The 24680-nt window shown below is 49.0% G+C and overlaps 1 protein-coding gene across 5 annotated transcripts in view; it reads left to right on the plus strand.

Moving 5' to 3' along the window:
* Nucleotides 1-24680, plus strand: part of NFATC2 (nuclear factor of activated T cells 2) — a 158357-nt gene that overhangs the window by 84341 nt on the left and 49336 nt on the right. For all 5 annotated transcript variants that reach the window (XM_082428379.1, XM_082428378.1, XM_082428380.1 and 2 more), the window contains exon 6: nt 9617-9757. In XM_082428379.1, coding sequence (XP_082284505.1) covers nt 9617-9757 — 141 coding nt within the window. The remainder of the gene's footprint in view (nt 1-9616; nt 9758-24680) is intronic.

Consider the following 24680-nt stretch of genomic DNA (forward strand, 5'->3'; position numbering starts at 1 on the left):
ATCCCACCCCAGAAACTCTGATTTAGTTGGTCTGCGTTGAGGCCTGAACCCGGAGACTTTCAGAGGTGCCTAGTGATTCTGACATGCGGCAAATTTAGAGACCTACTGCCGGGGGGGGGGTGGGGTGCCCACACCCTTCAGTTGCTTAGTTAACCCCTCCTTATCCAAGGCCCCTGTTTAGATGGTCCCTCGAGGAGGAAGCTTGCCCTAAACCCACAGGGTACGGGGTCCCCTCTCTGTGCACTGACACCCAATTTACTTATCAATCTCTCTTAGGTAAGGTTAGGGACCAGTGGGTGTTAGCCAGGGCCTGGCACATAGCAACTGTCTCTAGAATGTTTGTTGAAAAAAATGAAAGTGTGAAAACAAGTGTCCCCAGGCTGCCCAGCAGGAGAGAGAGGCAGCCATGAGACAGAGTGGATGTGTCCCCAGGGGCAGATGTCTTCTCCCGTGAGAACTTTCCTTGGGTTTTCTCCTTGCCCTGCAAAGGGGCCTCTCTGTGCATCACATTTCAGGAAACACCTAAAGCAATTTCCAGCCCTGCCCGCTCAGAGCACAGAGTGTAAATTCACTTTGCTCGTTTTGCAGGAATTGGGGGCATGGGTATGAGGTGTGGACTAGAAAATGGCTTTTCTCACATGGTGTTTTCAGTCTCTGCCTTTTCATGACATAAATGTGTTTTACCAAGGTATAATTAAGATACACTAAACTGCACAGACCGTAAATCTTCTGTTCAGTGGTTTTGACAATTGTATACACCAGTGTGACCACCACTCAAAACAAGATACAGGGCGTTTTCTTTCGCTCCTGAAAGTTTCCTCCTACCCCTCAGCCAATGCCCCCTCCCCAGCCCCATACACAGGCAACCACTGTTCGGATTTCTATAACCATAGATGAGCTTTCCCCATTCTAGAACTTCATGTAATGGAATAGTACAGTATGGACTCTTTTGTGTCTGGTTTGTTTTACTTAGCATGATGTTTTGGAGATCCATCACTGTTACTGCGTGATTTGGTGGTTCATTCTTTTTTTTTTATTGCTGAACAGTATTCAATTGTATGAATATAACGATTGTTTATTTACCACTGATAGACATTTGGGTTGTTTCTGGGGTTTGGGGATCATGAATAAGGCTGCTATGAACGTTCCCCTTCAAGGCCTTTGTGGACAGATGCTTTCATTTCTTTTGGGTAAATACGCAGCAATGGAATTGCTGGGTCACGGGGTTAAAAAAAAAAACGTATGTTCCAATTTATGTATTTTCCAAATCGTTTTACACTCTGTACAAGAGTGTCTGAGAATTCTACGTGCTCACTAATATTTGGCTTTGTCAGTCTTTCTAATTGTAGCCATTACAGTGAGTAGAATGGTATCTCATTGTACATAACCCGTAATTCGCATTTCCCTAAAGACTAAGGATGCTGAGCCCTAATCTGTGTGCTTATTGGCTATCCTGTGTCTTCTTTGGTGAAGCGTTTGTTCAGAGCTTTTGCCCATTTTTTATTGGGTTACTCATATTTTTATTGTTAATATACAGTAGTTCTTTTTGCATTGGGTATGAACCTGTTGTCAGATTTATGTATTATGAATATTTTCCCCCAGTCTGTGGCTTGCCTATTTATTTTCTCAATTAAGTGTCTTATTAAGAGCATCAATATTTTATTTTGATGAAGTCTAATTTATTATTTTCTTTTCTTGGGGGATTATTACTCATTATATTCTCCCAAGAAACCTCCGCCTATCTGAAGATAGCAGACATCTTCTCTTCTGTTTTCTTCTAGAAGCTTTTTGATTCTGGCTTTTAGGTTTAGGGATACAAACCATATCAGGTTGATTTTTGTTTATGGTGTGAGATAGGGTCCAGTTCCATTGTTCTCCACATGGCAATTCAGTTGTTTCAGATGCCTTTTTCTGAAAGCGAGAGCTTAGACAACCGAAGACTGTTCCCTCCCTCACCACCTGCCCTTTACTCCTCCACTTCACTCTCCTAAGTCTGACGTGGAAGATGGGTGATCACACAGCAGTGCTTTATGGAAATCCTTAGAATTAGTGAGATCAGACAGGCAAATTGATTTTGCTTTGCTTCATAAATCAGAGATGCTCTCTTGCCCATCTGCTCCTTCCAGAAGCCAAAACGACCCACATAATTCTTATAGGCCCCTTAACATGATTCTTTTAATTAAAAATATATTTGGAGTGCATTATATAGTACTAGGAACTGGGGATCCAGCAGTGAACAAACTAAAGTCGTGGCCATCATGGAGGTCACATTCTAGTGGGGAAAAGCCACAGTCAACAAGCAGGCGGAGACATCATTTCAAACAGAGCTAACTGTCATGACGAAAATAACAAGGATCATGTGTTGGTGACTTGGGGGTGGGGGAGCAGCAACCTTAGTCATTCTGATCAGGGCAGACCTCTCTGAAGAGATGGCGTGTCAACCTGGACCTGAGTGATGGGGGAGCATGGCCCAGCTGGAGGGGAGAGCAGGTGCAAAGCCCTAAGGCAGGGATAAGCTTGGCATCGTCAGGGAACAGAAAGGCAGCCGGGGAGGCTGTGTGCAGTGACAGGGGTAGGGAGAGGTGTAGGAGGTGAGGTCTGAGAGGAAGCAGGGGACTTTGGATTTTATTCTAGGTGAAACGGGAAGCCTTGAGTTCTACATAAGGGACTGGCATGATGTGATTTATATTTTAAAACTTGTTTAGCACAGGGCCTGGCACATAGTGGATGCTAATAAATACTTGAAGACCAAATGAAGGAAGGAAGGACATGAGGGGGACATGGCGGGGGAAGAGGTAAAGGACAAGGAACTATTATCAGTCACCTACTGTATGTCGAGCACTTTCTCTGTTGCTGCTAAATCATTGTGAGGACACCAGGAACTCAGCATCTGTTCCAATTTTATAGATGGGAAAACTGAAGCACAGAGAGGTTAAACTAATTGCCTACGGTCACACAGCTAGTAAGGGGCCAAGCCAACTGTGACGACCATGTCCTGCTGGATCCCAGGACACCAAGGTTGAGCTACATCACGAGTGACAGATTAATTTGGGCCAGAACCCCAAAGGGTGACGTCATCTCATATAAACTGGAGACCAGCTCAGCGACCCTTAGGGAACTGTGGGCGCCCTCCCACCACTCTGCAATGGATTGTCTCCCTCGAGACCCTGTAGCAGTAAATCTTGGGTGAAATTTGGGCACTGGGCAGAGGGCAGGTAGGCCAGGCCTTTGTCCGCCCCGGCTCTCTAAGGTGGCTTTTAAGCAATGACTAAGGGACCACATTCAGAAACATCAGAAAACCAACATGATGGGAAGAAGCAGGGTCAGGGTGATGGTTAGGACTGTGGGTCTGGGTTCACATCCTGCCTCTGCCACTTACTAGCTGCTTAGTCCCGGGGAAGTTACCTAGCACGCTGTGCCTCAGTTTTCTCGTACCTATCTCAGTACAGTAGAATAACCCCAGTGCCTCTCTTCTGGTATGTCTCATACTTTCCCACTTGCAGCCCTCCCTGTAGCTCTGCAGAGCAGACGTTACATACCTCTGGTTGCCACTCTGTCACTGCCGAGAGCCCACAGCCCAGGCAGCAGTAGGTGTGGGAGTTTAACAAACACTAATTGTTTCAGGTGAGCTGGCAGCAAGCCGCACGCCCTGCTGCTTAGAGGAGCTTAGATGATTATCTGTCTGGTGCTGTGGGTTGGCTGGGTGGCGATTACAGGAAAGCTGGGTTTTTGGGGAGCCCAGGATTGGGGTGGCTTCTCCACTGATTGATATGGTTACCTGACCCTGCGATTATGGCCTTTTACTGAGCTAGTTTGGCGGGGCTGGGGAGGCAAAACTGCCCTTTGTTGAAGAGCTGCCAAGTGCCATCTGCCCCCAACTGTCATGTCTATTAACTTGTTTCTACCTTCATCGTAGCCTGGGAAGACTCAAAGACTCTGAGCTTATATCTAGCGGGCTGAGGTTCAGAAGGACTGATTTGCGAGTCACGTGGCTGGCAAGGGAAGGGGCAAGAGCTGGGGGGTTAAAACCCATGTCCTTTTCTCTGTCTGGGCTGCCTGGGTCCCCCAGTGACCAGGGAGCTCATTAGTCAAATGGAGATTCATGGAGCCCCCTGGAAGGGTCTTGGTTACTGGAGATATGTGGGAATATTCTGCGGGGGCTCCTTGTTAATATATTGGAATGGAGAAGAATAAGAGCCCCTCCTATGGACCCAGCACTGTGGGGGTTGGACGAGAGGTACCAGTCTTTCAGGGCCGGTGTTTGTGCTCCTTTTTCCGTATGAGGAAGCTGAGACCCCCTGAGGTCAGAACTGGCAGGTGGTCTCACGCACTGCGGACCCCCTGCATTTGCAGACACTGCACCCCAGTCCCGTGCCGTGAATGCTGACAGGTCCCTCCCAGAGGTGAACCCCATACTCAGGGAGAATTGGGTTCCTCTGTCCCAGCCTCCCGCTTCCCAGGGGAGACCCATCAGTGGCCAAGGCGGGGTCTGAGGGAGCCTGAGGGGCCAGTCTGCGGGCCCTGCTCCCGCCCTTCCCAGGCGAGGCCTGAGTCAGCACCATGTTCTGGGCCAGGCCCGGCTCAGCCAAGGACAGGGCCTGATGTACAGACAGGAAGGGTTTACAGCAGCTGGGATCAGGGGGTGGTCAGTGCTTGGGCCAGAGTGAGACTGAAGGGGGCGCTCCTCCTGGTCCGGGCTGGCTGGTGGCTTTCCCAGTGGGTCCTTCTCCATTTTACTAAAAAGGGGTCCCTCTGGGTAGGGGAATCCCACAGTCTGCGTTCAAGTTCTGCCTGTCCGCCTTACATAGCTGTGAGCGCTCAGGCATGTGACTTCTCCTTTGGGAGACTCAGCGCCCTCACCTCCAAAATGGGAATCATTCCTGCTTGTGGTCTCATGAAGTTTAGCAATAAAAATAAACATAACAGACATTCATTGAGCCCTGATGAGGTGCCACACACTTCCTGTGCATTAGCTCATTTAATCTGCAAACCGCTCTCTGAGGTTGGCCCTATGATGAGTCCCATTTTATAGATGAGAAAACAGAGGCACAGAGAGATTAAATGACTTGCCCAAGGTCCCAAAGCTTGGATGTCACCGAGCTGGGCTTCGAACTCAGGCTTTCACGTGGCAGCATCCTTACTTTGACCCATGACCGTAAATTGCTTCTTCATGTGTGTGCTTTATAATATAAACAAAAACATATATAAAAAGTGCTGGAATCCAAGGCACTCTCTATGGCAGCTGTAATTATTTGCTGTTATTAGCAGAACCCACCCACTCTGCACAACCGAATTTACCTGACCAGCTTCTCCCGCCTCTCTCCTGAGGTTCTTGGGTAGATCGTCATTCTTGGCCAGGCAGCCCTGTGACAGGGCAAATTGCAGACAGTCCCCTGTCCAGGCTGACCTGGAGGACCCCCGCCTGGTGTGAATTTCCCTCGCTGAGCCTTTACCCACGGCTGTGCTCCCAATCAGCTACTGTTGCTAGTGAAAGTAAACACGCAAACTGGCTAAACCAACAGCGCCCTGTTGATTCAGAGCTCATAAAACATAGGAGCCCCAAGCCACTTTATGACGTGCCAGAATCCAGGGGCAGGAGGGAAGCCTGAGGAAGTCTCCTGGCTTCGAGGGCCACCTTGATGCTTAAGCCAGAGCTGAGGGTCTAGCCTCCACCCACAGGTGAGACCTGGGCCGTGGGCTTGGCTTTAAGCTGGCGGCCCCGTTTGGTTAGAACACTGCAGGGTTTGGGGTTTGGAGGGTCTGGAATCTCCAATGGTTGAAGAGCCGAATGGGACTCGGTGGGGATGGCTGCGGGTGGTGGTTCAGGCCTGGGGGGCCCAGTGGGCTTGCGGAGAGCTCTCCCATAGGTCCTGGACCGTGTCACCCCAATTAGTAGCCCTAGGTGTTGGAGGCTGCATCAGAGAGAGAGAAGGAAGTGGACCCCAGGAGGGTAGTTTTGGTTGCTGTTTGCCTGTCTTCAGTTCCTCTTTCAGAGGCTAATTGGATTCATTTGCTTTGCCTCTGGGCTTTCTGAGGATGCGGGGGGGGGGGCCTCCCCTGGAGGAGGTCTCCTTGTCCTCAGGTGGCCTCTTAAGTGTGAGACCTGGCTCTCAAACAGAATGTGTGTAACAAGTCACCTGGAAAGATTGTTTAAATGCAAATGTCCAGTCTCCTCTAGGAGATTCTGGGCCCGGGGGTTGGGGGTGTGGCCTGGGGAGCTGCATTTTTATTAAGCGCCTCCCCCAACCAGGTGATTCGGCTGCAGGTGACCTGGGAAGCTCGCTTTGAAAAATGCTGGGATTCAGGGCCGAGAAACCTGGGTTTTGGGTCAGGATCCACCAAGAACAGCAGTGAAGAGAGCAGTACTGTGTGTAAACACGTGGACACGGTCCGTACTTATTTGGTGAAATAGCTAAGACAAGACAACAGTGGTTCCCGGCGCTGAGCACAGGGCAGCTGCTCAGGGAGCTACAGCTCTTCGTGTTGTTCGCCATACTGGCTGGTATTTATTGAGCCAAGTACACTTTCTGTGAATTCTCCCATTTAACCCTCACAACAGCCTGTGAGATGGGTCTGCTAACAGCCCCATTTTTCAGATGGGAAAAGTGAGGTTTAGAGCTGGGAAGCCCTGTGCAAGGATCACCTGGTGGGGACTTGAGCTGGAACTGAGGACCTTCCAACACGACAGTCTCACCCAGGCAGGAGCTGCCTCTCCATGAAGCCGAGTTCTGAGCTTCTGTCTTTCTGTCTGTAAAATGGTAGAATTAGGGCCAGGGGGTCATTATTGTTTCAACTCCCCAGCTGATTCTAATGTGTAGCCAGCACTAAGCAGTTCTTCTCAGACTTGATAGCTCCTAAGAATCACCTGGATTCCTTGTTAAGCTGCAGATGGGGGTTCAATAGGTCTGGGGTGGGCCACGAGGTTCTACACCTCTAATAATACCACCCCCCCCCCCTTCCCTTGATGCTGATGTGCTCGGCCCACACTTCGAGTTACAAGACTGGAGTCCAGATAAAAGCTTACAGGAAGCCGGACTGGACTCTTTAAATTTTCATTAGAAAAGATAGTTTTCCTTCAGTAAGGAGAAGGAGCAGGAAATGCAGATTTGGCAAAGGGAGAATCAGTTAGTTGCTTGAAACTGTGAGGCTGTGGAGGGAGAAGCAATGAGTTTGCTTCAGGAAATAGCCGAGTTGTGTTCACAGCAATGCACAGTGATTCACGGAGCAGCCGTCCGGCCCAGCCTCCCGCCCACTGCTGAGCGCTCATGGCCACGTCCAGTCCCCGGCCTCGCTGGCTGTGAGCCCTTGGCCGGCTTGCCCAGGAGCCATGACTCAGGCTTTCCACCTGCAAAATGGGAGGGATGGCTCTTGCCGCCTCCCCACCCATCCCTGGGACCAAAAGCCCCCACCGGCCCCCCAAACGCATCAAAGGCAGATCTCAAAAGCCAGGACCTGCTCTTCTAGGCGGTGTGACTGCTGCTTTCACTGCTAATAAATCCCCATTGGTGGCAGCTCAATTAGGAAGTCATACAAAACTCCTCTATTGAAAGAAAGGCTTAATAACCTGGCCCATGTGGGAGAAATTAGCAGCTTCTGCAGAGAGGCCTTTTTAATACGTACTCTTAACTGGCAGCCCCTTAGAACCGCGCTGGCTGGTGGGGCCCTGGGAACAGAGAGCCTGGGCTGAGCCTGGGATGGGAAGATACCGGCAGGGGCATCACTGAGAGTCATCCGGCTGCATTTTCAATGTAAAGTGTCTGGGAGCGTCTGGTCCACAGCAGACTCCTTAAATGTCACCAAGTATATGGCTGCTCCTGAAGGGACTGGTTTCAACGTGGCTCCGGGGCCGAAGGGAGGGGATGCTGGACCTGGAGGCCCAGGCCAGCCAGGAGGACAGGGTTAGGTTTGCGCCTCGGGCCTCACGTGGCTGCGTCCCCGGCTCCCGGATGGGGAGGTCCGCAGGCCCCTGGCACGGAAAGGGCTGGCCCTCTGCCCAGTTCTTGGGCTCTGGGAGGAACGCCAGGAGCTCAGGCTGACTCACCCAGGGAGGGCCGGCCTCTTCGGCCCACGCTGCCAAGGCGAGGCCGAGGAGATTGTCCCTCATGCTGGATGGGACCCATTTCTCACCCTGCCCAGGAAAGGCATCTGGAGAGGGTCTTCATTCTTTCCTGCAGCCCACCTTCAGAAGAATTGGTTGGCTGGAGGGGCTAGGAGTTGGGGCCCTGGAGCTGGACAAACCAGTTCTGGAGGGGTCAAATCTAAGCGTCACCACATCTGACTTCTCCTAGGCTTTAGTTTGCTCCCCAAAGGTGAATAATTTTAGTACTTCTTTCCTTGAAGGTTACTATGAGCATTCAAGTATGTCATTGTGGGTAAATACTCAACCTGTGCCATTCCTCATTGTAGATACAGATGAAGATATAGGTGCAGATATGTAGAGATATCGAGATATATATGTGTGTCAAGATATATTGAGACACATCTGTATCCATACGTATCTCCATCCATCCATCCATCAACCCTTCCTCCCTCCCTCCCTCTCTCTCTCTCTCTTTCCTCCCTTCCTCCCTTCCTTCCATCTATCAATACTTGCATCCATCCATCTCAAGCATCCCCTGCTAAGTCCTAGGAACTGTCCCCAGCCCTGGGCTCATAGCATGCACAAAGCAACGCTCCTCCCTCCTGGGCTCACGTTCTCGCGGGGAAGAGACGAAAGACAAATGAACCAATAAAGCTACATGTAGTGCGTCTGAAAGTGGAAAGTTCTTTGGAAATGATTAAGCAGGATAAAGCAGGATAAAGGGGAAAGAGGGAGAGACACAGCCAGACAGATGGAGAGAGGGTGGGTACTGCTGTTTTAACTCTGAGGGGGAGAGTGGAAGGGTAGGGGTAAGGAAGCTGCTCTGAGGAGGTGACATCTGAGGAGAAACCTGCAAGAAGTGAGGAAGGCAGCCATGCGGGTAATCAGGGAAGAACCTTCCAGAGAGAAGGACTTGAAAGGGCAGACATTGAAAGATAGGAGCATGCTATGTATGTTTGAGAGATGGTGAGAACATTCTAGAAGTGTGACTGGAGCAGAGTGAGCAAGGGGGAGTTCTAGGAAGTGTGGTCAGAGAAGTGATGGGGGCAAATCATGTTCAGGATGGCAAAGGAATTCCAAGGCCAAGGCATCTAAACCTTTAGGATTCAGGTCCTAAAGTTTACAACCGTGAGCCCTTCGTGTGTTGCTGACATCAAGTGCAGGAGAAGAGAGTACATTCTAGCAAAGGAAATCTCTTACAGAAAAGTTGATTTGCCCATCCTTTTATGAAAAAAAAAAAAAATCAAATTCTTACTCTCCTTTCCTCCCTAAAAGGAGAACAGGCATCTGTCTCTTGATTCATGAAAATGAAACGTGTTGTTAGGAGAAAATTAGCCCAAATTACTTGGGGCATTTTGACAAGAACATAACATTTGCATAGTCACTGGTTGCCAGGGGTGAGGCTTCCACGTTTGCAATGACAACAAGTGACAAAGGTGGGCAGAGTGCATTGTGTCCCGTTCCCGTGAAATCACTGGACGACTCTGCATGGGCGTCTCCTGTCATCACAGTGTCTTCTTTTTCTCTCGCCCGCAGCCCAGCGATCCGCCCATGAGCTGCCCATGGTGGAAAGACAAGACATCGACAGCTGCCTGGTCTACGGGGGCCAGCAGATGATTCTCACGGGACAGAACTTCACGGCCGAGTCCAAAGTCGTGTTTACAGAGAAGACCACAGGTCAGGGGGCCTTCTGAGTGCCATACAAAAGTGACCATCTTTTTCTTTCCAGTGGCATTGATTTGGGGGATAGATCCCATTGTGTAGAGTTTCCTATCCTGCTCTCCTTACCATGAGAAATTTCCCTTGTCTCTAGTGATCTTGATATCGACAAGGTTCACCATGGCATGAGTGTGTTATAATGTATTTTAACTCATCCTGGCTTGTTTTTTTGGATGATAAAGTTTCGCCCACCCCTAACTTTTTAAAAAAAATTATATGTTCACATCAGGAGACATTCTTTTCAGTTTTTTACTATTATCAAGAAGGGAGGGCTAGTAACACAATGATTAATCGTGCATGCTCTGGCCCTGGATATCCTGGGTTCACATCCTGCCTTTGCTACTTGCTTGCTCTGTGATCTTAGGCAAATTACCTGACCTTTCTGTGCCTCCATTTCTTTATGTATAGAATGATAATAGCAAGAGTTATAACCCCATAGGGCTGTCACAAGGGTTAAATGAGTTAATACATGTCAGGTAATTATAACGGCACCAGGTATATTGTAAGTCAACAAATATTGGCTGCTTATATTTTTATTATAAATAGTACTGCAGTTAATCTTGTTATACTTATAGGATTAATTGATCTTCTTATACATGAATCTCCACGTGTATCTTTTTTGTTTATTTAGGGTTTATTCCAGAGTGCAATTTTGGATAGTCATTTCGAGAGCTTTAAATACCTATTGCTTCTAGAATTCAGATTACCTTCCAGAAATATACAAACTGGAAACTTCCACCAATACTGTATCAGTGATGGTTTCACTCCATCCCAGAAGTGCCTTGTTTTTTAATTTAAAAAAATATTTGCTGAATTGGTACTTTTTTGACTTGGCACTCCTTTGCTATGAGAGGTTTAATGTTTCTGTTTATTGGACCTGTGTATTCTTTCTTATATGGACTGTCTGTTAATGTGATTACCAATGAAGACATGGTAGAAAGACAGTGAACAAAAGTAGGAAAAATATCAGGTTATATAATTTATTTGATAGTTATGGTTGGTAGGCCGAGTTTTTTTTTTTTTTTTTCTTCCTATCACATGATTTCCAGTTAATTCAAAGGGGTGTTTGTCTGTTTGTTTACTGCCCTGAGGATGAGCCACAGGCTATCACAGGCAGGTTGTCCACTTGTGGGGATTTTGCGCTGCATGAGGGCACCTCCTCTGGGGGCTGCCGTTCAAACTGGATACATCCTGGAGCTGTGTGTTACTAAACTTCTGATGGGAGGAAGCGGAGTGTCTTGGAGAAGGGGTGCTTCTTCCCAATTCACACAAAGCCTCCTCTTGGGATGGGCTGGCCCTGTGACTAGGGTGTGACAACTGCTTCCTTACACTTTGGAAGCATGATAGAAGGCAGATGGTTTTAAAGAGGTTTGAGGAAGCCATTGCCAAAAAGAAACCCAAAAACGAGCATTAAGTAAGGCTGTGGCAGTGAGGAGACGGACAGGTGGCTTTGAGTGGTTCAGAAGGCACGTGGTCAGTCCCTGCGGGCTTGAGGGGCTGTGGTGGTGCCGTGAGGGGAGAGGAACGCAGATGTGTAAGTGGGTGCATTGCATCTGTCATATGGTTGTCCAGTACTTTATTTAACCATTCTCCCTTTATTGGATATTAGGCTGCTTCCAACTCTGTGCTATTGTAAGTAACTCAGTGATGAACATCCTCTACATTCCTTTGGTCAGCTAGGTAGGGACTCATGTTCTCCAGCCAGTCTGCTTGTGTTCAAAGCCCAGGTCTACTACTTTCTAGCTGGGGGACCTTGGGCAAGTTACTTAACCTCTCTGGGCAACAGTTTCCTTCTCTGTATAAAGAGAATGGTGGCAGTTCTACCTCATAGGGTGGTCACACGATTAAGAGTTCATAAATGCTTGGTACAGTTGTCCCTCAGTATCTGCAAGAGATTGGTGCCAGGATCCCCGTGGATACCAAACTCTGCAAATGCTCAAGTCCTTTGTATACAGTGGTGTAGTATTTGCATAGAACCTATGCACATCCTCTCATATACTTTAAATCACTCTAGATTACTTACAAGACCTAATACCAGGTAAATGCTATGTAAATAGTTGCCAGTGAATGGCAAATTCAAGTTTTGCTTTTTGGAACTTTCTGGAATTTTTTTTTGGAATATTTTTATCTGTGGTTGGTTGAATCCATGGATGTGGAACCTGTGGATTCGGAGGGCCAACTGTATATAGTAAGTGCTTGATATGTATTAGCTAATGCTGTTTGTTATTGTTATTTCCTAGGGTTGAGGCCTACATGTGGTGTAGTGGATTCAAGGGGCATGCACATTTTTAAGCATCTTGATATATTTTGGAGGAGACTTTGTCAGGCGGTGGAACAGCAGTCTCGTGGCAAGAAGTTACTAGGCTCTCGTGAGACAGACAGCAAACCTGTGTGGCTGGGGTAGAGGCTGGTTATCACCAGGAAGTGCTTTGAGGAGCAGGCGAAGCCCAGAGCAGAGAGGTCTCCTGATGCCAGGTAGATACACGGCTTTGGTTTAGTCTGCACATGAGTAAGGTAATAGGGAGTCATGGTGGGTTCTTGAGGAGGAGAGTGGCATGAAATGTAAATGGCTGAGTAAACATTACCTGACGGATCTCCAGGACCAGGAAATCATCCTGCTGGCCTTCTGCTGACTTTCACAAGAAACGTATGGCTTCAAGGCACCTTATTGGCAGAGGGGAAATGCTAGTAATATACCGACATCTTGTTCTCTGTGTCCAGGTTGGCAGTCTCCTTGAGGGGCTGCTGGAAGTGTGCAGGGATGGCTTGGAGGCCAGGTGCTACCAAGTTCCTTGTGGAGTTAGGAGCCAGACAGCTTTAAACTGTCTAGGGAGCTTGTGAGGCTACTTGTGAGGCTACTCAAGCGCCTCCAATAGGTATTTGCTGGCTGGCTGGCTGGATGGATGGAAGGAAGGCATTTACTCTCTAGCTTTCCTTCTCTTGGTTTCAGAAGAAATTTCAGTTTACCTCTTGAAGGGGGGAAAACCCAGAGTCTGTTTCAACTTTGAAAAATTGCATGTTGATAAGAAGAGGAATGATAATAGTTTTCTCTGATTGAACGCTGTCTGTGGGCGGGCCCTTTGCCTGCTGCTTTCTGCATCTTGTCTCATCTAACTGGACACCGCGGGAGGCAGGTGGCTAAGCCTGGAGAAGTTAGGGGACCCACCTGCAGATAATACAGCATCGTTCTGTTGTTCAGTTTCCCTGGACCTCAGATTCCAGTGAGCGAGTTAATGACAGTCTTTCCCTCCCAGAGTTAAATGCATAAGCAAGCCGTGGGCACTCAGCACATCGGGCGTGCTTGTGGAGTGTTCGTTGTTATTTTTACGGTTTCTCCAGAATTCTCATTGCTTAGGCCACAGACATCGTTTACTGGACCCACACTGCCCCAGTGCGGGCCTGGCAGGCAGACTTTGGGAGGCTGTAAGCTGCAGTGGTTACCAGCATAGCTCTGAGGTCAGACAGTCTGGGTTCGAACCCATGATCTGCATTTGGTAGCTTTGTCATCCTGGGTAAGTCATGTCACCTCTCTGAGCCAATATTTCCTCTTTTGTAAAATACAGATGATTTACTTCACTTGAGAGACAAGAAGATTAAATGAGATGATACAGATTAGGCTCTTTGCATAGAGCTTGGCGCATTATAGATGCTCATTAAATGTCAGCTTTTATTATTATTATCATCATCATCATTATATCTTGGCTGTGGAAGGACAAGGATGGGTACGATTTTATCTCATGGAACCAAGAGACGTTGAAAAACAAGAATAAGTAATAATAAACTATGTGCCAGGCCTTGTTCTAAGCACTTTATATGTATTAACAATCTGATTCCTCATGGCAGCCCTACAAGATAGCTATTTTCTGATGAGAAACTGAACACAGAGAGGTTAAATAACTTACCGAAGATCACACAGCTGGTAAATAGCAGTGCTGGGTTAGCCCCTAGGAAGCCTGGCTCTAGCATCTGTATCCTTGATCATTTAGCTTTTCTACTTTGAAAAAGCTCAGAACCAGGTTAATTTGTCTGAAGATCCTTTAGCTTCTCTGAGCCACTGACTTGAACCATTTTGTGGTGAGATAGCCTCTTGAATTCTGCAGCAAGTCACTGAGGCCAGGTAGGTCCATTTAGGACTGTGGCGTGTCTAATGTAAAAGAACCTGGGGTGAATACGGTTCCTGGATCGATGCCAACAGACAAGCCGGGATGTCTGAGGTGTCCCCGGGCCCTCAGAGAAGTGGTGGGCTTCTCTGGTGGGCTGTCTGGCTCCGGGTGGCTCTGACAGACAGAGGGGGGAATTGCCTTGTGTTTGCAGGGAGCCAGTCCTGCTCTTTTGACCCCAAGAACTTGCCTCCCAGCCCAGGACTGCCTTCTGCAGGGGGAATCCCTGTTGCTCAACTTCTTTTTTCCAAAACGCAGCCCCGTTCCCATCTCCATGGACAGTTTGGCCAGCAGGGCCGCTGCGAGGTGGGGCGGAGTGGAACAGTTGAAGTTTTCCAAGGAAGGGGAACCCCAGCTGGTTCTCACATTAAGGAAAGGTGGACAGCCTCCTGGGCTAATCTTAGCCCCCACGCTGGGTCATCGGCACCACCAGCTCCAGAGTTCTTTTTATAGCCGTCGACTGAAATGGAATTGGCAGTTTCCACTCCAGCGGGATGACAAATTGGAGGACGGTGGAAAAACAGTAGGAGAGGGGTAGCGTGGTGTTTCTTAAGTTAGAAAAGCTCGGTGTTTTGGAAAATGACATCTTATTTATAGCAGCAGTAATAATAATGATTATTATATTGTTTTTATTACCATTTTTAATCATTTGCATGACTTCCAAGAGCCCGTATGTGCTGGCCCTTGCCCGTCTCTCTGATTTCAGCTTTTTTGACTTGCCCTCTTGCTCCTTTGGCTGTAGCTACACCGTCTTCATTCTGTCCTCAAACACCCCACACTCCTTTCTGTCACAGGACCTTTGCTTTTGCTGTTTCCTCATGGGTTGTGGCCTCCTGCTCCTACAAGTCTCAGCTCAGGGTGACTTTCTTAAGGAGCCCCTTCTTGACCAACTGCTCTGAAGTTGTTCAACCTCTGCCACAGCCCTGTCCCTCTCTGTCCCATTGCCCTGCCCTGTTTTCCCAGTAGTACTTAGCTCTACTGGAATTATCTTGTCTCTGATGTCTCCCACGTCAGAGTTCCTTGAGGACGGGGACTTGGTGTTTGCTGCTGTATGTGCAGCATCTAGAACAGCCCCTGGCACTTAGTAGGTTCTTATACATATTGTTGAATGAATGTGTCCTCTCCTTTAATAGTCACACTGGCCTCGAGAGGCAGGCGCATTACCCCCATTTTACAGATGAGACAACTGAGGCTCATAGAGGTCAAGCCATGGGCCCCAGGTCAGCTCACAGCAGGTAACAGAGCTGGAATCCCAGGCAACATTTATCATCAATCCCCAAGGAACCTCTCTAGTCACATCCAAGAGGACAAAGAGGAACCCAGCAGAACGATCAGCATCTTTACTATTTACCATTTTCAATAATTGCTGAAAAGCCTTTATATATTCTGTGAAATTTTAAAAATGTGTAACCTTCTAGGCGAAGGTCACGCCGGGAAGTCCAGGCTGTTCCTGACTTCAGCTGGTAACCCTGGCGCCTGGCCACCCAGGCCTCAGGCGGAGTCGGGGGTCCCAGCAAAACATTGCAAAACAGGAAAAAATCTAAGGACACAAAAATAAAAGTGATGTGGCAGCGGAAACCGGGTTGCCATGGCTTTGAGCGACTCGCTGCGCCTGGGTGGGATCCAATGTTTTGGAAGGTTCCTCCACATGACACAGGGTTTTGGAATTTTTCAGCTGGTAAATCTTTCTTAATTCAGGCCCCCGGCCCCAGCCAAGTAGCTCCCTGGCTCTCTGTGTCCCGCGGGGGCGTAGGTTGGAAACTTGCCCGCGTCGGATTACTCAGCTTTGAAACTTAAATTGTTTGAAGAGAACTTGTGTTTTGTTTTGTTGGACGATTTTTTGGACCACTCTGATGGCAGAGGCTCCTATCACCTGTTGAGAGGGCAAATTGATTTTTTAGAAAGGAGGCGTGGGTGGTGGAATTCCCTCTTTCCCACTGAGTCATCATATCCTAATGTGAGTCATTTTATGACTTGGAGGTTCCCAAAGGTTGTATTTTGAGCTTTGTTTAATAAATACAAATGCATATGCTTAAAATAAAATTTTTTTGCTAAATTAAGTACTTTTCCGTGAATTAGTGCCCTGGAAACATTGGAACTCGCTTAGAGAAGACACCTCCTCTTCCCACCTGTTTTTCTCCGTGGGTTGGGCTTCACCCGGTCTGGTGTCTTCTGAAAAAATTGACCTGGTCTGGGAGTCTCTCTGCCTTGGTCTTCCCTCTGGGAAAGGTCAGACTCCAAGCTGGGCTTGCCCATGACTAAGGCTCTGTAGACCTTTGCCCTCGGTGACTCACGTCCACGGTGTCACTGGCCCCCAGAGCTGGAGCCCACCCCTTACACACAGCTGGCTGGGACACAGAGCTTTCCTCCAAAGACAGAGGCCAGATCGCCACTCGGGAGCCCCACTGGAGATAGAGAAAATGGTCTTATTTTCAGAGGGCTGAATATTTGCCCAAACTTCAGTCCTCTTGCATGCGAGAACAGACTTTGGAGTGAAAGGATCCTGCTGTTTAAATGCCTGAAAAAGAGGACACAGAGAAATGTTTTCTAATTAACTCGGGTCCTAGTGTTTCCACCATCAGAAATTATTCTTGGCACCAACAGACGTTCTGTAATTTGCAATTAGCAGGCTGGAATTTCCACCTCCGTCAAGAAAATCATGATATCTTTTATTAATGAATGGTCTGACACCCTCTTGTGTTTTTTTTTTTTTTTTTTTCCCCTACAGTTGTGGTTGCATACCTTTTTTTTAAAGTAAAAATTGTATGTATTTAAGGGGTCAGCAGGCTGGATTTTGGATCATCCAGCAGATTTGGCTTGAAGCCTGGATAGGCCTCATATTATGTGCTTTGGGACTTAGTTTCCCCATCTCTAAAATGGTGTTGGTGGTATTTCAGCAATAAAAGGAGATCAAGGATCTGAAAGTGTCGGGCCATAGGAGGTGTCCAGAAAATGTCAGCTGACCCTCCATGTGTCCTCTGGGAGCTCAGTTTACTTAACAGGGAGCGGGGAAGGCAGGCCTGTGTTGGTTTCTTATCTGGGAGAAGAGTCCTTCCTGGCACGGGTGGGTCTCTCCCCTCCTCTCAGCCCCGAGCCTTCAGACTCCTGCTGTCACACCCGATACAGTGGAGGGAACATGACTAATGGCCCGCCCCCTGCCCCCATCTTACAGATGGGAAGCCAACTCACCGAGGGAGATTGGCAGACTTCCTTGAGGTGACAGGGCACGTCAGAGGAAGGCGGGGTCCCAAACTCCCACTTCCCGGTTCCCAGGGTGACTGTGTGAGCTGGTGTGGGACATCTAGAGATGACATCCCATCGCTGAGAAGAGGTGCCCCTGGAGGCATGAAAGATGAGCTGAAATCCGGCCTCTATGTAAATGACCTGTTAATGCTCTTTTAGCCTCACTCCTCTGCTCACTCAGCCCCCAGGACTTCCGTAGTTGCTCCCAGATGTTTATTAAACCCCTACTGTGTGCAGGTTCTGTGCCAGGCACTGGGGGCATATGACATACGAGATCCCTGCCCTCAGCGGGTGGATAGTCTCAAACTTGTTTATAAGCAGGTCACTTTGAGACAGGGCGAGTGCTGTGAAGACGGGGAAACCAGTCCTAGGAGCAAGAGCAAAGGGGCTGGAAGTTAAGGGAAAAATATAGGATGCTAAGTTAATTTTGAATCTCAAGCAGTGCATTTCTTTAGTATGAGTATGTCCTGTGCAGTGGCACAGAGCTTGGGACAAACTGGTAGTTAAAATCATTTCCTGAAATTCAAATTTAACTGAACGGTCTGTATTGTTATTTATTAAATCTGGTAACCATGGACAGTGCAGTCAGGGAGGGCTTCCCTGAAGAGGTGGCTTTGAGCAGAGCCCTAAAGGCGGGAAAGAGGGAGCCATGTGGATGGTCAGAAGAGTGTCCAGGGCAGAAGGAACTGCCCTGTGCCAGGGTCTCAGCATGGGGATGAGCTTGGGGTGTTTGGGGAACTGAAAGCAGACCCAGGCGGCTGGTGCAGGGTGAGAGTGAGTGGCAGTGTGACACCAGTCAAGCCTGGAGAGGTCGCCAGGGAGGGGGCGCGGTCAGGTCATGCTGGGCCATGTAGGCGTGGCGAGGAGTTTGGATTTCATTCCAAAAGCGAGTAGCTCTTGGAGGCTTTTAAGCAGGGGGGGGTGTCATGATCTCATTTACATTTTTAAGGTTGCTCTGGCAATCTGGATGGAGAATGGTCTTTGGGGGTTGGGGTGCGGGGACAGGTGGAAGCTGGGAGGTGACTGAGCAGCCGCTGCAGTTGTGCAGCTGCGGGACAGGGCAGGTAAGCCCACCAGGAAGTGGCGGGGCAGGAGGAGAGGGGGAGGTGTGGGAATCAAGGCACTCCTCTCCAGCTCTCAGGAAATACGCAGGGGCAGTGGTACCATTTCGGGTGGGTGAAATCCTAACTAAGGGGCCACTCCCGATCCCCCCATCTGCTGGGCTCGTTAAGCCCGTGCATCCAGGGAGCATGCGTTTTTCTGCTACTTAGCAGTCGTAAAGAGCAGACTGAAATGACTTCAACCATCTTCATTTAGCTAATTTTAAAAAGCAGGGCCAGGCCTGGGAAGCGTCACACACGGTTTCCTAACCCAAGCAGACACTTTGATTTCCTCTCCATTTGCCTCGAGCCCAGTGGCACGCTCACGGCCCCACTGAGGACGGATTTGCTTTCCTCCTCCTGAAAGCGTGCGCGTTTCTGCTGTGAGTGCTGACATGAGCCCGTTGCTGACACGAGGCTGACTGCTAAGACTCCAGCCCGGATCCAACGCCAGCCCTGCTGCTTCCTGCTGCTTTGCTCCATCGTAGGGTTCAAGAGCTGCCTGCAAAGAGAATCCACTCAACGAACCCAAGTATAGGGGCCATCCATCCACAGACGCACTGGCTATTGAGGCATGTACCCCTGGCACTGCGGCCAAGTTAAAACAAAGGCTGTGGTGTTACTTGGGCCATGCGCTTCCTCCCACCCCATTTTTTTTCTCTTGCAGAGTCTCGCTAAGTCTTCTCTAGACCCAACCTCTTTGCCCAAAGAAATTGGCTCTTTTCTCTTCGCCTCTGAGTAAAGACTTGGAAGAGCCTATTTTGTGCTGGCTGCCAGCCCGTGTTAATTTAGGACAGGGGAAGTTTGCCCGAACATCTGCTCGAAAGACCGAAGTCCTTTATTTCATCTCAGCCAGAGCAGGAGAAGCAGACTTGGTCTTCTTGAGCCTCTTCTGTTCTGGGCAGGTTTTCCAAGTCCCAGACCTGGGGTAGGGATCGGGAGGTGGATTATCTAGAACTCGGGCTGAGTGGCTCTGGTTGAGTTTGATTCCTTGTCTGCCTCTGTACTCCAGGCTCATTCCTTCTCAGTCCGTTCCCAGAAAGGACTCTTCAACAAGGGTTCGGTGATTCCTCTTTGTGGGGTCTTTTTGCTGGAGAGGCCAGCGGTCAGGCATTTCCTGAGCTCTGGCTGTGGGCTGAGCACTGGGGAATCTGAGGTCAGTTTGTATATTTAGTCCACCATTGTTTATTGAGCATCTATTAAGGGCCAGACACGTAGTGCTGGGGAGAAAGCCGAGAACAAGACCGCCATGTGGCCCTGCTCTCTGCGAACCCCCAGCCTAGCAGGAGAGAGAGATGGAAAACCAGTGGGCCGATAAAATGATGTCAGAGGTGGAAGGTAGGAGAAGAAAATGACAGAGGATGGGGGGGGGGGACCTCCCTGAGCCGGAGCTGAAGGATGGGGAGGAACTGGTCCCGGTGAGGTGTGGAGAAGGGCAGGCATGGTTGTTGGAGGGATAGAGGAGGCCAGTGTGTCCGGAGCTGAGTCGGGGTTCGGAGGCTGAGGAAGGAGGCAGCGTCCCCATCCCAGCAGAGGTGAGGAACCTTGAATCCATTTCTCTTTTGAGCTCCGGTGGGACCCAGGGCCCTGCCTCCTTGTCTGGGGGTCACTGAGGGCAAGAGGGCATGTGTGGCTTGTGTCAAGGCCCCAGCAGCCTGCAGGGGGCCTGCTGTGCTGTAGGAGCTTAATCCACACTGGGGGGTCCATGCCCAGCCTCCCTCTAAGATCGTGGCCCCAGGGGGCTCCTGGGAGACGGACAAATCAACAGGCAGTTGCAATATACTTTTTTTTTAAATGTGATGATCTATTTATTTATTTATTTATATATTTATTTATGGCTGTGTTGGGTCTTCGTTTCTGTGTGAGGGCTTTCTCTAGTTATGGCAAGCGGGGGCCACTCTTCATCGTGGTGCACGGGCCTCTCACTATCACGGCCTCTCTTGTTGCGGAGCACAGGCTCCAGACGCGCAGGCTAGTTGCCTAGTCGCTCACGGGCCTAGTTGCTCCGCGGCATGTGGGATCTTCCCAGACCAGGGCTCGAACCCGTGTCCCCTGCATTGGCAGGCAGACTCTCAACCACTGCGCCACCAGGGAAGCCCCCAATTTACTTTTTTCTTAAGAGAAAAACTTTATTTTAAAAATGCACATCAATTAAAATCGCCCATCATTCTACCATGTTTCTTGAATCATGTGGAGGAAGACGTGAAGGTCTCACCTCATCCGTCCAGTCCCAGGCGTGGGGTTGTGACTGTCCAGGCAGCTCGGGGCACAGGTTCCTTAAGCATAAGCAGAGACGTTTATAGACTCGCAAAGTGACGTCATGCCTCATGTACTGGTCTGCTACACTTTAAAACTTCTGCTTTTAGGACTTCCCTGGTTAAGAATCTTCCCAAGGGTTAAGAATCTGCCTGCCAGTGCAGGGGACATGGGTTCAGTCCCTGGTCCGGGAAGATCCCACATGCTGCGGAGCAACTAAGCCTGTGCGCCACAACTACTGAGCCCACGTGCCGCAACTACTGAAGCCCGCATGCCTAGAGCCTGTGCTCCACAACAGGAGAAGCCACCGCAATGAGAAGCCCGCGCACTGCAATAAAGAGTAGCCCCTGCTCACTGCAACTAGAGAAAGCCCACGTGCAGCAACGAAGACCCAATGCAGCCAAAAAAAAAAAAGAAATAAGAAAAAAAATTGTGCTTTTTAATAAGCAGGGATGCATTTCTAGGTCGGAAAACATGACCGTCCTTATTTGAATGTATTTCTAGACCTGATATTCCATACCAAGTATGGATGGCCCATGATCGATTCAGTCTGTCCCCTATCAATACTTTCTATGGCCATTTTATTTATTTGCAATGAGAAGTGTAATGCAAAGAACTGAAACGAGAAGGTGTGATACCCACCAGAATACTGGGGTCAAGATGGCCAGCCAATTCTTTCTCCTTAAAGTTGGACCTATGTGAGATACCAAATTCTAAAATAATAATAGTGATAACAGTGCTTACTATGGGCTGGGCATTTTGCTAAGGATTTTACATATAATTTCTATTTGAATTCTTACCACAGCTCTTTGAAGTCAAGAAATTAAGTTTATTGTCTGACCTATGAGGAAATTGAGGCACAGAGAGATTAAGATACCATTCAAGGGCCACACAGCAAGTAAATGGCAGTGATGGGACTTGAACCCAGACAGAGTAACATCAGGCTGAGAGAGTCCTGCCAGCATTTACTGTGAATTCCACTGCCTCCTGGAAGCTCCATTCAGAGCATGGGATTAGTATGTTCTCTTGGTGAAACCCAGGACCTATGAGCTGGGATTTCACGTGGGGTGGGGGAATGGAAGAAGAGCCCAGGAAAATGGCCTTGAGGTATTTTGTAAGCCGCGTGCTCCCCTTAGAGACCAGCCCCCTTGGTGTGTCTTCCATATGCTATGTAACATCAAGGACGCAACGGCAGCTTTCACTTCCCGTTGAGGGCTTGTTTGTTCAGAACGGAGTGCAGAGACCACGGGAGATGCACAGCCAGGCTAGATGCCTGAAGCTGCCCTTGGGGCTATTAAAAAGTTGAGATAATGGTGTAAACACCCATTTTTGAAAGGAAAGAAACTCAGGCACCATGCCACCTGTCTCCTGTAACAGACATTGTCCTTTTGTAAATTCCCTCCAGCCCATGCCTGCAGGCAAATGTATTTATAACTGCAATCAGAGAATGTTTTTTATTATTTTCTGATTGAAAAATGCTTGTGTTTTTTTTCAATTGTGGAACAAATGCAAAAAATGATAAAGGAGCCAATATTTATATCATCTGTTGCTGTTAGCCCTGCTGCTAATGCTTGCCAATGTCTGTTGAATGTTTATACTCTGTCTGGGTCTCTTCTCTTGGAATGAACCTGTGATGTATAGGTGCTGTGATTATCCCTGTATTTTGGATAAGAGATAAAGAGAGGTAAAGCATCTTATCCCAGCTCACACAGCTAATTGGGGGCAACACAAGGAGGGATTCAAAGCTGGGTCTGTCTGCTCCGGAGTTTGGGGTATGTAGGATAAAATGGAGACCGTTCTGGTGACCCATGGAGGGGAAGTCTGTTCTGGCCACGGAACACGCCCGAGAAGGCTGGGGGCTACAGTAAACGTGTCGCTGGGGGACGCTGGGGTGAGTAGGCATTTCCTCCTAAACCCCACGGGCTGCTTTCCTGGGCTGACATCTGGAGCTTGGGATGTGGCCGCCTGGCTGCCAGGCTAGAGCTCGAGGGATGGCGGTGGGAGGGCTTCTCAGCGAGCGGGTGGAGGGACGACCCTCTGCAGCCCACGCTGGGAACCCTGTGTCGATGCACCGGGGCCCTTTCTGGGCCGCGTGGTGGCCAAGGGCCTCCTGGGCACGTGGTTCTGGTTTTGAAGCAAAGAGAAGATCAGGTCCTTGGAGCAAGGGGCCTGTGGTCCCGGAGGAAGAGAAGCGAGTTTTCCTGTCCTGACAGATAGGAAAGCGCCGGGGGTCTTTGTATTTTTTTTGGGGGGGGGGAGCGGTATACAGCAGCAGAGTGGGACGCTACCTGAGATGATATTGGGTGGTGGCTTCTTCTGGCCAAAATGTCGTACAGTCCTGAGAAAACCTCGGGCACATCCCAGTGGAGGGCCTTTCTGCAGAACCCTGACCAGTTCCCCTCGTCACGGTGTGGGGAGAGGTACCTGTCTCTCAAAGGTCCACTAAGGTAGGGCCTGGAAAGTGGGTGGGAGACGTGCGGGCCAGGGCAGGGGCTGTGGTGAAGTGGCGCCTGCAGCGCCGTCCGGAGAGGCCACCGTGGTCCAGTTCCTGTCAGGGGTGCCCAGAACGGCCAGATCATCTGAATTTTCTTTTTTTTTTTTTTCAGGAGCAAAAACTTCATTTTCTGGTGAAATCTCATTTTGAAATGGCAGCAGCTAATTAAAAAGCCGCTAAGCCACTCTCTATAGGCTACAAAACAAGCCAGAGCTCTGGGGTGAGGCCAATTGGCTTTTAAAAAAAGTAGTAGGAGGGGTGAGAATGGTGCCCCAAGAGGCTGGAATGGAGGCAGGAGCAAGGTGGGGCAGGGCCTTCAAGGCCGCCGTGAGATTTTAGATGGTATTTCTGGAGGCACAGGGGAAGCAGGGAAAGGTTTGAGAAGATGTGCGTGAACCTACGCAGTGGATGCGACATAAAAAGATCGTCCCTATGTAGGACCTTTCTCCAGCCTCCCAGGAAGCTGGCATCTTCTCTCTGCTTAGTAACCTTGAGCTTCTTTCCTTGAAAGTATTCCCTTTGTTATTGGACTGTGCCAGTTGTTGGTTTAATGACTGTCTACCGCATGTCTTTGGACAACCCCCCTTCCTTCTCTGGGCCTCAGTTTCCCTATCTGATGGTGTTGGGCTGGCTAATTTTTAAGACTGCTGTCTAGCACCTGTACCCTAGAATTCTATGGCTTTTGCTGGGTGGAGTTTTGTGTATTATGTATGCTCGCCGGAGATGGAGACAAGTGTGAAATTCGGGGAGAAGGGCTCCTTAGACCAGGGGGAGGGACTTTGAGTACTCTCCTCATGGTGACACCCTTTTCGTCGCACCGTCATTTTGTATTTTCTATGCTTCATCTCCCACTTATTGGCGTGAGTCAAGGAAGAGAGCTGGGTGGCAGCTTTATGGACCCAGCTTAATACTTCCCAGTCACGTTTCTGGGTACTTCTCTCTCTCTCCTTCCAATTTTGAGACATGAAAATGGTCCTTCCTTTTCTAAGTGAGTGACGCTCATACATGGTAATGAACCAAACCCAAAGAGCCATGGTACCATCAATGGCAGAACTCAATTCAGCCACTGAGAGGCTAGGGCGAGGGTGACACACCAGATATCGACATGCTGTTCATTTCCTCAATTAATTTATTGCTTGATCTTCTGACTTAGAGCTTGCACTGCAGTTAGTGAATAAAGACGTGGTTCTTTGATGAGGACCCGTGCCTAGCTCGTACCACCACCTGAGAGGGGGACACGTGTCTCTTGGATGACCTTTGACCTGTCTTTGATAAAGAAACGAGGATTTTCTCTGAAGAGTTCTGTCCCGGGCTTTACACACTGGAAATACTCTATCTTGATGACTTAACTTCAAATTCCTTGACATCTATCCGTCTATCCTTTCTTGCTTCCTTCTGAGCAGTGGCTGGTGTCAGCTCCTGGCTTTATCCTGGCCCCATCAGCAGCCTTTGGAGCCACTGACACTTTCGTATGCTCTAGACGTGAGATGTTTACTAGGCACCTACAGTATGTCGGGTGTTGGGGAGACCGTGACAGCTATAACTTGGTCCCTCCCTCAGGGATCTCACACCATAGTGAGAGTTGGTACACTAACCATGTTTTCCTCTTCCCTTTGGACATAAACCTG

The sequence above is a fragment of the Balaenoptera physalus genome, assembly GCF_965194825.1.
Source record: "Balaenoptera physalus genome assembly, chromosome: 16".
NCBI classification, from domain to species: Eukaryota; Metazoa; Chordata; class Mammalia; order Artiodactyla; family Balaenopteridae; genus Balaenoptera; species Balaenoptera physalus.